This window comes from Cervus elaphus, chromosome 32, assembly GCF_910594005.1.
Source record: "Cervus elaphus chromosome 32, mCerEla1.1, whole genome shotgun sequence".
Taxonomy (NCBI): domain Eukaryota; kingdom Metazoa; phylum Chordata; class Mammalia; order Artiodactyla; family Cervidae; genus Cervus; species Cervus elaphus.
The window spans coordinates 43,510,053-43,525,470 of NC_057846.1; the positions used below are offsets into that span (position 1 = coordinate 43,510,053).

At 48.6% G+C, this 15,418-nt stretch overlaps 1 protein-coding gene across 2 annotated transcripts in view; it reads left to right on the top strand.

Moving 5' to 3' along the window:
• The first annotated feature begins 2,059 nt into the window (after positions 1-2,059).
• The window catches only part of GPAT4 (glycerol-3-phosphate acyltransferase 4), a 28,962-nt gene continuing 15,603 nt past the window's right edge, over positions 2,060-15,418 (top strand). Inside the window, exons 1-2 of one of the 2 annotated variants that reach the window (XM_043893253.1) lie at positions 2,060-2,211; positions 14,335-15,287. In XM_043893253.1, coding sequence (XP_043749188.1) covers positions 15,123-15,287 — 165 coding nt within the window. In that variant the 5' untranslated portion in view covers positions 2,060-2,211; positions 14,335-15,122. Of the gene's footprint in view, positions 2,212-4,473; positions 4,498-14,334; positions 15,288-15,418 lie in introns of those variants that run through there. The other variant, XM_043893255.1, reaches the window with a different exon arrangement.

Sequence of the window (15,418 nt, forward strand, 5' to 3'; positions counted from 1 at the left end):
TAAATTCACAGTGACAAGGGGTTTGCTGTTGGATATAAGCCTGATCATGCTTTCGGCAACAGGCGTCCTCTGTAGGTAAACCTACTTTGTGTCTAATTTTTCAACCATTCCTTGTTATTTTCTTCCTCCCATTTGTATTCCTCCTGCCTAGAAATGACCATGAGAGAGATGTGCCCGGATTATTGGCCTTTGCAAACAAAACTTTGAAGCCTAAGGGAACTATATTAGACCAGTTCTTATTGGCTTCCTCTTTGGAATGAAGTTTGATTACCTTCCTGAACTCAAGAGGATTAGAGACAGTCCCAGGGAATGTGTGTGCCTATTCTCATGTGTGTGTGTGTGTTGATAACCAACAACTGAGTCTACTATTTGATTGGGCAAAGAACTGATCAACAGCATTTGTGTTCACTCTCTAGTATGTGTAAAATATTTTTAAATTTCAGAATTACTATGCACAAAGAACTGCAGTGTATGGTAAGAATCGTGAAGAAATTTAAACACGAATACGTATGAGCAAAGCAGGTGAATGGATGACTCCTACGTTTTGACTGATCCTGGGTCAAGAAAGGAGAGCAGATGCAAGAACCCAAAAAGCAGTTTTGATGGTGGTGGCCACTTTAAAGCCCGATCCCTGACACTGATGATGTCCAGTTTCTTCTTTTACAGAACTTAATCTAGTTGAAGATTAGAGACAGCCATGCATTATTCAGCTTTGCACCACTGGGACCAAAGTTCGTTAAAGAATGGATAAATGATTGAGTTAATGAATTCGGGAAAAGTCCCACAGGTATGGTAACATTTAGCATGAGGAGGAGCAACCCTGTGTCTGGGAGCAAAGTCATCATTCTTACATGTCGATTTTGAGGTCTAAGAATATGGACGTTACCCTCAAGACCCACTGTCAGATCATTTAGCATGAACTGGCAATCTGACACCAGTGTGCAGAATAAACTAGGAGAGAGGGCTTGACCTTTTAAGAAGGAAAGGGCTAATTTTTTAAATAGGAGGATCAACTTTAGGACAGATGATATAAGCTCGGGTCAGGCGTTTGAAGTTTGAAGACATGGTGAGAAAAACACGTGCAAACTTCTGCAGGCAGTAACCAGACTTTAGCAGAGAGGTTGGTTCCAAGTTGAGGTAGACATTGGAAAGTTGCACCTTAGAGGGGATTCGGAAATGCCAACACCAACCCTTGAACTCCTTGGGTTTTCGCTAGCTGGCAAAGGAGACTGATGAATGTGGTGGTGGTGATGATGACAGCTAGCATTTCTGGAGCGTGCCGACCGCAAGTGATCTGTATCTCACTGTATACTCACGACGGCCCCAAGATGACAAGGCCGTTTCGTGACTCAAGCCTCTTTTAGCTAATCAGGGCTGATTTCACTCTCTTCAGAACCTACAACGAGTGTTCCTAGGGCGAAGCAGCCAGTATTCAGGTCCTGGCGCAGCGCAGAAGCGTGGAGACCCGTCTTTAGGAAATGGCAGCCCACTCCAGTTTTGTTGCCTGGAGAATCCCATGGATGGAGGAGCCTGGTGTGCTACAGTCCACGGGGTCGCAAAGAGTCGGACACGACTGAGCGAGTTCACTTTCACTTTTTCACTTTCCCCTTATTAGAGCTGGAGTCTCGAGAAGGCACGCGCCAGGAGCGCCCAGGGCGCTCAATACTGGTCTCTGCAGCAGCTAGCCCGGCCGGGGCAACGGTCTTCGCCCTCCAGCTGGCAGCTCCGCAGCTCCTGGGCGCGCCCACATGGAGCTAGCGACGCGGCAGCCCGCCTCTCCGCCTCCCGCACCGCCCCCTCGGCTCCCCGCCTCCCCGGCCCAGCACTCGGCGCCCCATCTGCCCGTCTCCCCGCGCCCCGCCCCTCGAAGCCCCGCCTCCTCAGTACCGCCCTCCTCTGGGCCCCGCCTCCCCGGCCCACCACTCGGCGCCCTGTCTGCTCATCTCCCGGCGCCCAGCCCCCTATCGCCCCGCCCCTCGGGGCCACGCCCAGCCCGGCCGGGCGCGCGCCGGCGCGTGGGTGCGGGGCTTGAGGTTAGACGGTGGCGGGCGGGGGTGGGGCTGGGACGCGAGGGTCACGTCAAGGCGGCGTAGACAAAGGGCGGGCGCGCGCACGTCCCTACGCACGCCTGGGGCCGGCGGCGGCGGCAGTGGCGGCAAGGGCGGGACGGACGGTCCGCGGAGGCATTTGGCGTTCGGAGCCTCGTGCTTGGTGAGTCGTGCGCGGCCGCCGCTTCCTGAAGGTCATGGGCCTCTAGCGGGGCTGGGGGTTTGGGCCGGTGGCCTCGAGGGCCCGGTCGGGGGACCGCCCTCTCCCTGCGCCGCCCCGGCGTCGGGAGGCACCACTGCCGCTGCCGGGGTGGGGGGTTCCGGGCGGTGGAGCGGCCCGCCCGTCCTCGCCGCGCCCTCCGTCCGGGGCCGGGCCCGCGTCCCCGCGCCCCCGCGCCCCCGGCGTGTGAGAGGTCGCGGGGAGGCGCCTTCGCCGTAACGGCTGAGGCGGCCCCGGGATGTCGGTTTTCCGCTCTTGATACCGAAGGGAGCCCCATTTTGCTTTTCTTGAGGATTTCTCAAGCCTCAAAATCCTTGCCTTTCCGTTTTGATTTCACGACCCGCGAAGCATCCTCCTCCCAGAGGAATTAGTTTATTTCCTGGCTTACCGTGTCACCGAGGGCTTTTAACTTTTGCCGTTGAAAAGTTAGGGGAAATGTACACCGTATGAAACACCACACTTCTGTGGAAGACAGCCCCGTACCGGACCTTAGTGCCTCACCGTCCAGGGAAGGTCTCTGTGCCGTGTGAATAACCTTATTGAGGTCCGTTGAAGAATTTCCCTTTCTGGTTCATTTCCCTTAATTTTGGTTGAAGTTCGAGTACTTCTGCCCCGTGTCGTGTAGATTCTACCTCAGACCAAGAGAAATGGCATGAAAAGCAGTTATCCTTAGACCAAAGATTGTAGAAAAAGAGCCCAGTGTTAATGCCAGTTGGATATTCTTTTCTCGTTTTCACAACGACTTTTTTTTCAATCTTGTATTTAGAATTTCAGACAGAGAAGTAGATAGAGCAGCGAACCGTGGTGTATGCCTCAGCCAAACCCACGAGCTCACCTATGACTGAGCTCGTCTCATCCCCCTCACGCCACCCCCATATCTCTGGGATAAATCCTTGATGTCAAAAGTAGCTTAAGAGTCAGAATAAAAATGTTACTTTATGACTGCATTGGGACTGAGCCTACCATTACAAGGCCTTCAACTCAGAAACACACAATGGCATTGAAGAGGGATGGGAAAAGACATCTAAAATAATTAAGCTGCTAGAGGACAGGTTAAAACAAAAGGTGGGGATGAGAGCTTCCAGAGCATCTTGTCTTAACTTTCATTTCTGATGAACCCTCAAGGCCCAGGGAGGTTCAGTGACTTGTCCGGATCTGCAGGGAGTGTGAGAGGTTGAACTGAGGCTGGAAAAGACATCTCCCAAGGCCGCATCTAGTCTTCCTCCTGTACCCTGCTGCTTGCCTTTGGCGTTTTTTCTGGAAAAGAGAAAAGTGTGAAAGGGCTGTGATTGAAAACTCTTCCAACGAAGGGCTAGGGTGGGCAAATATGATCCTTTCTGCCAAAATCTGGAATAATGAAACTTTGGGATAGGCGTTAAATTATTTCTTAAGCTAGACTTGGGACAGATTGAGGAGTTTTCACCATAGCTTTGAGGAAACATGGGAAGATGCTGACCTTAAAAGTGGAATTCCAGACTGAGAATGAGAACAAACTTGAAGATTTAGATTACACTCATAGCTATTTAATGAAGTGTGACTAAGAGAAACTGGAATTATTTTTAGGGGGGTTAACCCTTGGCTTCTCTGGTGGCTCAGACAGTAAAGAATCTGCCTGGAACCCAGGAGTCCCGGGTTTGATCCCTGGTTTGGGACGATCCCCTGGAGAAGGCAGTGGCAACCCACTCCACTATTCTTGCCTAGAGAATCCCATGGACAGAGGAGCCTGGTGGGCTATAGGCCATGGGGTCACAAAGAGTTGGACAGGACTGAGCAACTTACTTACTTACCCTTGATGTTTTGCTCTTGGTAGCCTGGAAAACAATAGCACCCTCCCATAAAACATCCTTCCTTGATGTGAGCAGATAAGAATCCAGCACTGCGTGTGTTGCATTATGGGTTAGACTTTTTTTCTTTTAAACCATAATCTGCATTTTCTAGTGTACTTTATCCAATTAAGTTTCCTTGTCTCAAGTAAGACAGGTAAATTCAGTATCTGGGCCTTAATTTTTTTTTTACCCTTAAATGCTGCCCGAGGGATGCTGTAATTCTTGTATGTAGACTTCTCTGAGTTTGCTTATAAGTTCAGTTTGTATGATATGACATAATTGTTTATAAATTTACTTTCAGGATGGACTTTTCTTCTGTGAGTTTGTGACCTAAATACAGTAATTGTCATGCACACCTATCTTATGGAAATGCGGCTCCAGTGAACAGCATCTGGGTATCTTGGTAAATCATTACCCCTGAAGACATGGCGTGGTTGGGGGGAATTGTATTTTTTTTTTGAGGGGCGAAGGTGGTGTGTGCTGGAGAATATGGTTCTGGTCAAGCTTGAGCTGTACTGCAGAATTGTTTCTTTAGGTAAAACAGAACCTCGTCACGGCAGGTCATTTACTTCTCACTGTATCATTAGGCTCATGGCAGGGTGGGTACCTGAGCAAGTGTCATCAGTGCCCTGTAGCATGAGGAATGAATTTTAGAGTTAGGAGAAGCTTGGGATTCCCCGTAAGTCCTTTAAGGCGCTCTTTCCTATAAAACATGGACATGCACACACCACCAGCCATGTGGAGGCTGGCCTGCTCTGTTGAAGCATTTGTCGTGGATAAGAGTTGTTAGGGTGTTTGCTTCCTATTAAACTGTGAGCTCAAGATCTGCAACTCCAGGAAAGTACTTTGTAAAACGTAGGCATATAGTATACTTCCGTTGACGTTTTAAATAGAAAAACAAACCAAAAAACCAGTGAGGGAACTTAAATCCACAGAAGGTGAATAACTTATTGACAGTCACACAGAGCAGAAAAGAACAGAGCTGAGCATCCAGCCTCAGACTGGACTCCTGAGTCCAATTCTTAGCCCCTCCTTTGCACAGTTCTCTTCACACCTCAGAGGACAAGGGAGGGGAAGATACGTGGCATGTATTTTTTCCCTTACGCATTGGAGTTTTCATTATCTTCAAGGTCTGCCTTCAAAGTTTGTGGTCAGTGCTAAGTAAAACAGGTGAAATAATTTTAATAATTTAACCCAAATTATCCAGAATATCTGTTCAACATGTAATCAACATACAAGCCCTTTGTTAAATTATCTATTTTTAATGGGAGAATAATTGCTTTACGGTGTTGTGTTGGTTTCTGTCGTGTATCAACATGAATCAGCCATAGGTGTATGTGTATCCCCTCCTTCTTGAACTTCTTCCTACCTCCCACTGCGTCTCACCCCTCTAGGATGTCACAGAGCGTCAGAGTTGAGCTCCTTGCATCACACAGCAAATTTCCACTGGCTGGCTAATTTTACATACAGTAATGTATATGTTTCAGTAACATACAAGCTCTTAGTGAGATCTTTTACATTCCTGTTTTTTCACCTTAAATCACTGAAATTCCAGTGTCTGTTTTTACAGCTCATTTCAATTTCGACTGTCCTCGTTCCCCAGCACTCAGGGGTTATACGTGGTTAGTGGCTGTTGTGTCGGGCAGCACAGAATCACTGTCAACTGAACACAGAGATGAAAGAGCGTTTTATGTTCCTGGTAGAATGCAGGTCTGAGGTTGGAGTTTTTTTTTCCGTTGCACTGGGTCTTTATTGTGTGAGCGGGCCTTCTCAAATTTCGGTGAACGGGGGCTCCTCCTCGTTGCAGTGCAAAGGCGTCGCGCTGCAGTGGCTTATTTGTTGCAGACTGTGGTCTCTAGAGCTCAGGCTTCAGCAGCTGTGGGGCCCAACCTTAGTTGCTCCATGGCAGGTGGAATCTTCTCAGACCAGGGATCGAACCCCTGTCCCCTGAATTGGTGGTCAGATTCCCATCCACTGTGCCATCAGGGACGTCCAAGTTTGTGGTTTTGGTCATGAGTTTGTTTTTTTCTTTCCTGTTGAGGTGATTTCTCTTTGCCTATTTAGGGTTGTTGATACCTTGTGGCAAGTTGAACAAAGAAGTCCCCTGTGTTTCACAGATTTTGCTTTTGTGATGAAATGCTTTCTCATTGTAAGTAAGACTGCTTAGTCATAGGGGTGAGGGAGCTTGACTTTTAAAAAATGGCTAGTGACAAAACTCAATAATAAAATAACCCAATAAAAAATAGGCAAAAGATTTGCACGCTTCACCAGGGAAAACATACAGATGGCCGGTAAGCACACGAAAGATGCTTCATATCATTGGTCACGAGGGAAACACAAAACTATGAGATACCACCTCACATCTATTAGCCTGTCTAAAATTAAAAAGATTGATTGTAACAAGTGTTGGTGAGGATGTAGAGCAGATGGAACTTTCAGACACTGTTGGTGAGAATTAACACAAGATGATCCAACCAGTTCAGAAACTGGTTTGGCAGTTTCATCAAAAGCTAAATGCTACCTCTTTCCACTCCTAGGTATTTGTGTTTATCCAGGAGAAGTGAAAGTGTGTGACCTTACATGGCTGGTAGGTAGCGGCTTTATTTGTAACAGTCCCTGACTGGAAGGACCAGTTGCTGGGTGAGTGGGTAAAGAAGCTGTGGCCTGTTCTACCCAGGCAACAGTTCAGCAGTAGGGACTGCCATGGGCAGCCCTGAATGGTTCTCAAAGGGATTATGCCAAGTAAAATAAACCAGACAGAAAGGTCTTGAAAAAAGAAGGGCAGGAAGATGCTTCCAGTTACACATACAATACTCAGATATCAAAGCACCAATTTTGAAATGGAGTTCTGAGAGCATTGTTCAGGGTCTTACAGCCCCAGCAAATCAAATTGCCCTTTCTTCAACTGATGACCCCAGAATAGCAATGTGTCCTGTATCTTTGTCCTTTTTTTTCTTTTCCAGTGATGTTGCTTTATGTTGAACTTGGTTCCACGTTACTTATTACCCAGATCCAACTCATGGGAGGCCCTTCTGGGCAAGGAGAAAGTATTTAGGCCTTAACTGAGGTCTATCTCAGTTAAGACCATGACCCTGAAGCTGACCAGCGTACATTTCCTCTGTGTGTGTGCCTTTATTTACCATCATATCAAAATGGGGGCATTTGCTGGGTCTGTGACCTGACCGAGTAAACTCGGAAAAGTGGATACTTGCTCCAGAGCAAAGGAGAGGCCAGCCTAGGACACAGAAAGACCCCTAGAGGGGGATGCAGATCTGAGGTGTAGTCCTGCCTCTAACAGGCCAGCTTTGTGGCTCATCTCAGTCACTTAACTCTTCCAAGGCTCAATAATTTAAGCCATTAGAAGAGCTTGGGTTAGAATTCTCAGTGATTGACTAATAAAGTTGTGGCTTGCTCTAGTCATCTTTGGGGTTGTAAACATCTTCCTGCAGCAGTAGTGTCGAAAACAGATTTCTCCTAAGTGTTACGTCATGACTTCTTGGGAAACACCTTCCAGTGCCCCTTCTCTGTAGTAACAGGAACTTAGCATAATAGTAATAATAGTTGATGTGTTTTGAACATTTCCCTTGTTCTAGGCTTCCCTGGTGGTTCAGCTGGCAAAGAATCTGCCTGCAATGCGGGAGACCTGGGTTCAATCCCTGGGTTGGGAAGATCCCCTGGAGAAAGGAAAGGCTACCCACTCCAGTATTCTGGCCTGGAGAACTCCATGGACTTTATAGTCCATGGGGTCGCGAAGAGTTGGCAACGACTGAGCGAATTTTACTTGTTCTAGGCACTGTGAAAAGTGAACAGTTTTTTTGGTAGGTGTTGTTGAACAGAAGCTTAAAGAAATTTAAGTAATTTACCCAAAATAACAGACTGGGCTTCCCAGCGGGGTGACTGGTAAAGAATCTGCCTGCCAATACGGGAGACTGGAGTTCGATCCCTGGGTTGGGAAGATCCCCTGGAGGAGGAAATGGCAGCCCACTCCAGTCTTCTTGCCTGGGGAATCCTAAGGACAGAGCAGCCTGGGGGGCTGTAGTCCACAGGGTCGCAAAAGAGTCACACTTGACTGAAGAGCAGAGCACACATATACGCACACACACTCAGACTAGTAAGGTGATCAAGTTAGGGTTCAAATCTAATGTCTTTTCTTTTGATTCCTGTCTGCGGACATTACCAAATGGTCCCAAGGTGGGTAGAATCAGTTGCCCCAGATTGAGTACTACTGTTCCTGTTTATGTTTAGTATGAGTTTTTAGAAGTATAGTTGCTGGACCTAAGGTTATATGTAATTTAAATTCTGATGGTGAGTGCTGAATTGTTCTGTGTAGAGGTCGTACCCTTGTACATGCCAGTCAGCAGTATTTGAGGGTATTTTCTTTTTTTCACCAATAGGATGGGTTATCAGAAACGTTTTTTGCCACCTCACTGTAGTCTTCATTCACATTTCTTGACAGCTGACCTTTGTCTGAGCTCTTAGTGCTTGCTAGGCACCGTGTAGTAGCTTGTGGTTTGTGGATTTTGTGATATGTTTTGAAATGCCTCCCTCCCCATCCAGCCTCTTAAAGTTTGGTACTTAGAATTGTGGACAGCACTCAGGTCATAATCTGATAACAATGAAGTGATCATAGGTACCATTTATTGAGATCTAACCTGTGCAACAGACATTGTGCTTAGTATGCTTTAAAAATATGCTATCTCTGTGTCAGCTGAGCACTTATTTTTCATACAGTGGCGTGTTGTCTTGTTTCTGAATGGGTGTATGACATCTCCCTGGACAGCAGGTGCGGTCTCCTGAAGTGTAGGGTGTCACAGAGCCACCGAGAGCTGACGGAAAAGAAGTTCCTGGTGCTGGGAATGTAGTAGTCCCTGCCTGGGCTTCCCAGGTGGTGCTAGTGGTAAGGAACCTGCCTGCCAGTGCAGGAGACGTGTTCATCCCTGGTCAGGAAGATCCCCCAGAGAAGGAAATGGCAACCCACTCCAGTATTGCCTGGAGAATCCCAGAGACAGAGGAGCCTGGCAGGCTGTAGTCCATAGGATCGCAGAGAGTCGGACACAACCGAAGCAACTCAGCACCACATGCCTGGTGATCAAGTCAGAATTGGTTTAGAAGCCCCAATTTAAATTTGTAAGATCCCTCCCTCTATTATTTTCTCTTCCAGGACTCTTGTTTGTTTTGTTTTGTTTTTTAAATATATATATATATATATATGAATTGAAGTATAGTTGATGTATAACATTATATGTTACAAGTGAACCATATAGTGATTCATAATTTTTAAAGGTTATACTCCATTTATAGTTATTAGTACTATAGAATATTGACTGTATCATCACTGTTGAATAGTATGTCCTTGTAGCTTATTTTATACCTAATAGTTTATACCTCTTAATCACTTACCCTTTGGTTACCCCTTCCCTCTCCCCACTGGTAACCACTGGCTTGTTTTCTGTATCTGTGACTTGGCTTCTTTTTTGTTACATTCTCTAGTCTCTGACTTATTTCACTTGGCATAATGCCCTCCCAGTCCATCCACATTGCTGCAAATGGCAACATTTCATCTTTTTATGGCTGAATGGTATTCCATTGTGTGTCTTTATGCATTCTTCTGTTGATGGATACTTAGGTTCCTTCTGTATCTTGCAAATAATGCGGCCAGGAACATTGCAGTGCATGTATCTTTTTGAATTAATGTTTTTTATTTTCTTTGGATATAGGCCGAAGAGTGAGATTCCTGGATCGTATGGTTAATTCTGTTTTTATTTTTTTGAGGAAGCACTGTACTGTTTTCCACAGTGGACACAACAGTTTACATTCTCACCAGCAGTGTATGAGAGGTACCTTGTCTCCACCCAGGACTCTCTTCTTGTTGACAGTCATCAAAGTGTGAAGTGGTGACTGTGTGTGTGCCTTTTTGCTGAAAACGTGCCTGTAGGTGTGTGTGTTTACCACAGCATGCGTTCATACCTAACATGGTGCGTGGCATGGAGTGTGTGCCCTGAGCTAGTCACCCTGAGAACTGAGAAGCCCTGAAAAGTGACCCATCTGGGGGCTCCGGTTTGTACCCCGGGGTTGAAGAGCCTAGTTAGCTTAGAGGGGGGCTGTCAGCTTCCTAGGATGAGACCACCTTCCCTCCCGAACGGCTCAGAACTCGTTGGTTCTTAGGGTTGCCTTGGACTGGCTAGACTCCTGGGGGAACGTTGGTCCAAGTGACTCTGGATTTGGCTGAAAGTGGGGGAGGTAAAGAGAAGGAGTGACTATTGCTTTGCGCTGATGACTTACCCTGCTTCCTGTCAAGGAGTTGCAGTCTTGTTTACATGAAGCAAAATGGTTGCCTTTCCTACAAGAGCATTTATCTAGAAACCGGTGTGACAGAGTTCTGATGTGAGCAGTTTGCCATATTTCCAGAGACTGAAGTCCGTGTTAAGGGGCCTTAAGGCACTTGCACCTCTGGCTGTGATGGCTGCTCTGCGATCCAGCAACATGCTTGGGGGCCCGTCTGATACCCACTGCTTTCTTACCTCGTCCCTACTTCTAAGAATCCGCGGGAGGATTGTTCAGAGTTGGCTAGTTGCTGTTGTGTGTCCTGGAGTCTGGTACTCCATGGCGGAGTCTGGGTAGGGGCTAGGGACAGCGGGGCAGGTCGCTGCCTCTGAGGGGAGGAAGGAGCAGCGGGGTCAGGGGTCTGCAGGCTGCTGCTCTGAAGGGTCGCCTAGTAGATAGCCAAGGCTTTGCAGGCTGTGATCTGTCACATTATCCTTTTTCTTAGGACTGTCTATAAAGATGTAAACACCGTTCCTAGGTCATGAACTTTATCAAAACTGGCTCAGATTTGGCCCAGGGACCTGGTGTGCCCACTTCTGAACTAGGTGAAGTAATTAGTTTATTGCTAAATGTGTTTACTTTCATGTTTTGAGGACATGAACCCAGAATAACCTTGGGAATTCTCACTTGGTTGTGATCCAGAGTAAAGAGAACTAAGCTCTGGCTTGGGAAATCAAAGTCACCCTGGTGTCTGTCACCTTGGGCCCATGGACGTCAAGGTGATCGTGGCTAATGTGACAGCAGCTATCCACTGGCACAGGGATGGGCAAGTGGGATGGAGGTGTGGCCCTGGGATTAGGCTGGAATTTGACAGGTTTAAGGAATACAGTGACTCAGCAGATTGACTTGATTATAGTCTCAGAAATAGATGTAACTTCCTGAATGTCCGTTGGGACACTGTTAGAAATTTGGCATGTACCAACAGCATGACCAGTTTATAGAAATAGGCAAGCAGGTTTGTACCTTGGATTCTGAGAACACCAAATTCTGCTATAGGAACCCAGATTTGTCTTGTGGTTTCTCCCTGGTCACAAGAAGTTCCACGCAGCTGGCCCGGCATGGAGGAAGTGTTAACGTAGCTCAAGGTGTGTGAGAGATGAGAGGGCCTGGGGGTCCCAGAGCGGGGCTGGGAATGGATGCACTTGTCCACGTGCCGCCTCTGCTGGTTGCAGCTTCACCCTCTCCGCCTCTGCTCCCTCACCTGTCCAGCGGGGTGACTGACTCCACCAGAGCGCTGCGGTGGGGGTTCAGTGAGGACGGCCCATGGAAGGAGCTCATTGTACGCGCTCAGCGTCCGTCCTGGTGGCGTTGCATAAGTGTTAGCGATGATCACGAGTAAGCGGAAGTGGAGGACACTGCCCCTGAAGCAGCCTTGTCTTGGTTTCCCTGCCAGGTGTGTGGGACGTGGTGGGAGCAGTTAGGGGTCAAGGAATGGGGTCCGGGTCTCCCCTGCTGAGTTCCCTAACTGGTAAAATGGAGAGAAATGGAGAAATGGTAAAATGGAGAGAATACAGGTTGTGGGATAACATGAGAAAGGGCTTTGAGCTCTCTACAGCAGTGGACAGGACTCACAGTGAAGTCAATCACCTGTTCACTTGTTCCATTTCTTGAACTTTTAAATGTACTGGAACCGAGCCAGAAGGAGATTGGTGTGAGGACAGAAATGTTTGCCAGAGAAAAGTGAGAGGATGGCTCCCACGTTTGGAACAAGGGACTGTATTGAGTGAAAGAAGCCAAGAAGGCTACATCCTGCAAGATTCCAATTAGATGACATTCTGAGAAAAAATCTAACTGGAGACAGTGAAAAGATCGGTTATTGCCAGGGGTTGAGGGCAGGGAGGGGTGAAAAAATCAGAGCCCAGAGGATTTTTAAAGCAGTGAAGATACTCTACGATACTGTAATGATGGGTACAAATCACTGTACACTGTACGCTTGTCAAAAACCTTAACATGTACAACCCCAAGAGTGAACCCTAATGTAAACAACCTTTGTAATAAAAGAGGGGGCGGGGCCTGGTGGTTAAGAATCCACCTGTCAATACAGGGGACACGGGTTTGATCCCCGGAGCGGGAAGGTTGCACCTGCCGGAGAGCAACTAAGCCCGCGCGCCACAGCTCCTGAGCCTTGGCGCAGAGCCCTTGAGCCAGGCGCTAGTGAAGCCCGTGCGCCTGGAGCCGCCGCCGGGAGGGGCGCTGGCGCCGCGGCTGGAGAGCAGCCCCTGATCGCCGCAGCGGAGGGAGCCCGAGTTCATCAACCAAGACCAGCTTGGCCAAAACCAAAAACAGAATAATAAATCTTAAAAAAAAAAAGTGGCCAGAAAGGCTGGAGGAGTTAATCTACGAAGAAAATGTGACAGTATCTTGTAAAACTAAAACTGTACTTCTGGAAATTCCCTGGTGGTCCAGGGGTTAGAACGCAGCACTTCCATCACTGGGGCCACAGGTTCGATCCCCTGTTGGGGAACTCAGATCCCACAAGCCACACAGTGAGGCAAAAAAAACCCCTGTATTTCCCAAGTCAGAAGTGAAAGACAGATACTGTATATTCTCACATAAATGTGGCATCCAGAAAATATGAACTTGCAGAAACAGAAGTATGGTGGTTATCAGGGGCCAAGGGGTAGGAGAAATGGGGAAATGTTGGGCAAAGGGTAAATACTTGGAGTTATGAAATGAGAAAGTTCTGGGATAGTGATTACAGTTGAAAGTTGCTGAGAGGGTAGATCTTACATGTTCTTACCACATACACAGAAAAGGTGACTCTAACACTCTGGATTGTATCAAATCCTGCTTTGGCTCTGCAGAGTTGCTCAGTGTTAATGTGTCGGTATTATCAGTAAATCAGGGGAAATAAACAAAAGCAAGAGTTATTTTTTTTCCTTAAACCTCAATTTCCTTTTCCCCTGTAATTCCATCTCTAGGAGTTTATCCTGAAAATATATTTGCACGTGCATTTTGTATGCTAAATCACGTAGACAGGTTCATTGCATTTTCTGTAACAGCAGAAGGGTGGAAACACTGGTGTCCACCCTCAGGAGAGAGCCGTTAGCCGATTCATGGAGCATTCTTACAGCTGAGAACTGTGCGCCCGTCTGCAGGAAGGGAGCTCCATTGGTGCGGAGGCAGCACTGTCCCTGGACGTGTCGAGCTAGGAAACAGAAAGCAGCGTTCCAGCGCACCCTCGCTGCTGCCTGGGCGGCTGGGCAGGAGCGATCCCTCACGGTGTCCCGGGATGTGCGGGAACATCTCGGGAACCATCCACAGCATCCTCGTGTTGGGGCTGCTGCTGTGGCCCAGAGCTCCGGGCAGCGGGGGACAGCGAGGAGGCCCGTCTTCTCCTCGGAGTGTGCCCTCTTTATCTCTTGAGCGGTGTCTCGTGTCCATATCTTTTCTTTTCCTTAATTCATTTTTTAAATTTGAGGTCTCTAATGATTTTTAATTGAAGTATAGTTGATTTATGGTGTTGGGTTAGTTTGTTCTGTGCAGCAAAGTGACTCAGTTTAAACATACATGTACATTCTTTTTCATATTCTTTCCCATTATAGTTTATCAGGACACTGCATATAGTTCCCTGTGCTGCACGGTAGCATCTTTTTGTCTGTCCAGTCTACATGTAGTAATTTGCATCTGCTAAGCCCAGACACGCATGTATTTCCTATCAGAGAAGTGTGAGTGGCCCCAGCTAGTACTTAAACCAGCGGGGTTGAAAGCTGGATGAAACGCCTGCGGTTTTCGTCCACGCCCGCATGTGCCACCTGTTTGCCCCGCCTGGTCCCCTCGACCTTGGGGCTGAGAGGGGCTGGCCCTGGCTCTCGGCCGAGCCTGACCGCCCTCGCCCCCGCCCCGCGTGCAGTGGTGTCCCCCCACCCCCCGGTCTGTGTCGCCTGCCTGACGCTGTTTCTGTCTCCTCCTCCAGCTTCGGCAGCATGTAAGCAGCTTCTTGCCAAGAACCCAGGTCACTGCTGAGAAGAGGGCCTGAGGGAAGAGCATCCAGAGGAGCCCAATGCCAGGCGTGCCTGGGATTACACTCCCCGCGGGCAGCATGAGCTGTTCCCTGCCAGTGCCTCTGTGCCCCTGGCAAGGCCTGTAGCTCTCCAGGGAGGAGGGTCCCGGGAGCGGCGCGCCAGGAGCCCCCAGAGGAAGGATGGAGCCAGATGTGAACGCAATTTTCAGCTTATGAAGGAGTTTTAAGGAAAACAATTATTTAATTTCCACTTATTCACGTTCACAAGACTTCTGTGGGAAGTGCCAGCAAGTCACACCCCCCCCCCCCCCCCCGGCACTGGAGTTATCAGGCTTTTTCTGGCAGCACGTTGAACTCTTCTTGGTACTTCTGGCAATGACAGACCTTCAGGACAGATTTATCTGCTAAATGCTCTTGGGCAGGAGATAAAGGGACACTTCTGGAAGCAGTGCCAGCGGAGCAGAGCCCAGAGCGTGCCCGGGCCACTCACTGGCCGGGCCGCCCCGCCTGTCCTGAAGACTGAGCCCGCCCTGTCTGCCTGCAGCCCGTCTCCTCCAGGGAGGCCCTCAGGGCCCCCTTCTGCTCTCATCCTCTGCCCAGTCTCCGTTCCGGCCGTCGAGGGATGCGAACTTGGGAATGGAGTTGGCGCCCCTCCCCAGGCCGGTGCTGACGGAGAGGACCATCTGAGGCCGGCTTTGTTCGCGGGGAGGAGGGCACTGGCCTGGCCTGCATCCCCCACCATGTTCCTGCTGCTGCCTTTCGACAGCCTGATTGTCAACCTCCTGGGCATCTCCCTGACGGTCCTCTTCACCCTCCTCCTGGTTTTCATCATCGTCCCTGCTGTTTTCGGAGTCTCCTTTGGTATCCGAAAGCTCTACATGAAAACTCTGTTAAAGATCTTTGCGGTGAGTGTGCTGTCTACAAACAGTTGCTTCCCCGAGAAGTGCCGTTAGCCCCCCCCCGCCCCAAAAAAAAGAGTTGTTTCTGTCTGGTTGGTTGTGAGCTCTCGGCGGGACGTGGAGAGTGTTGGTAGAGT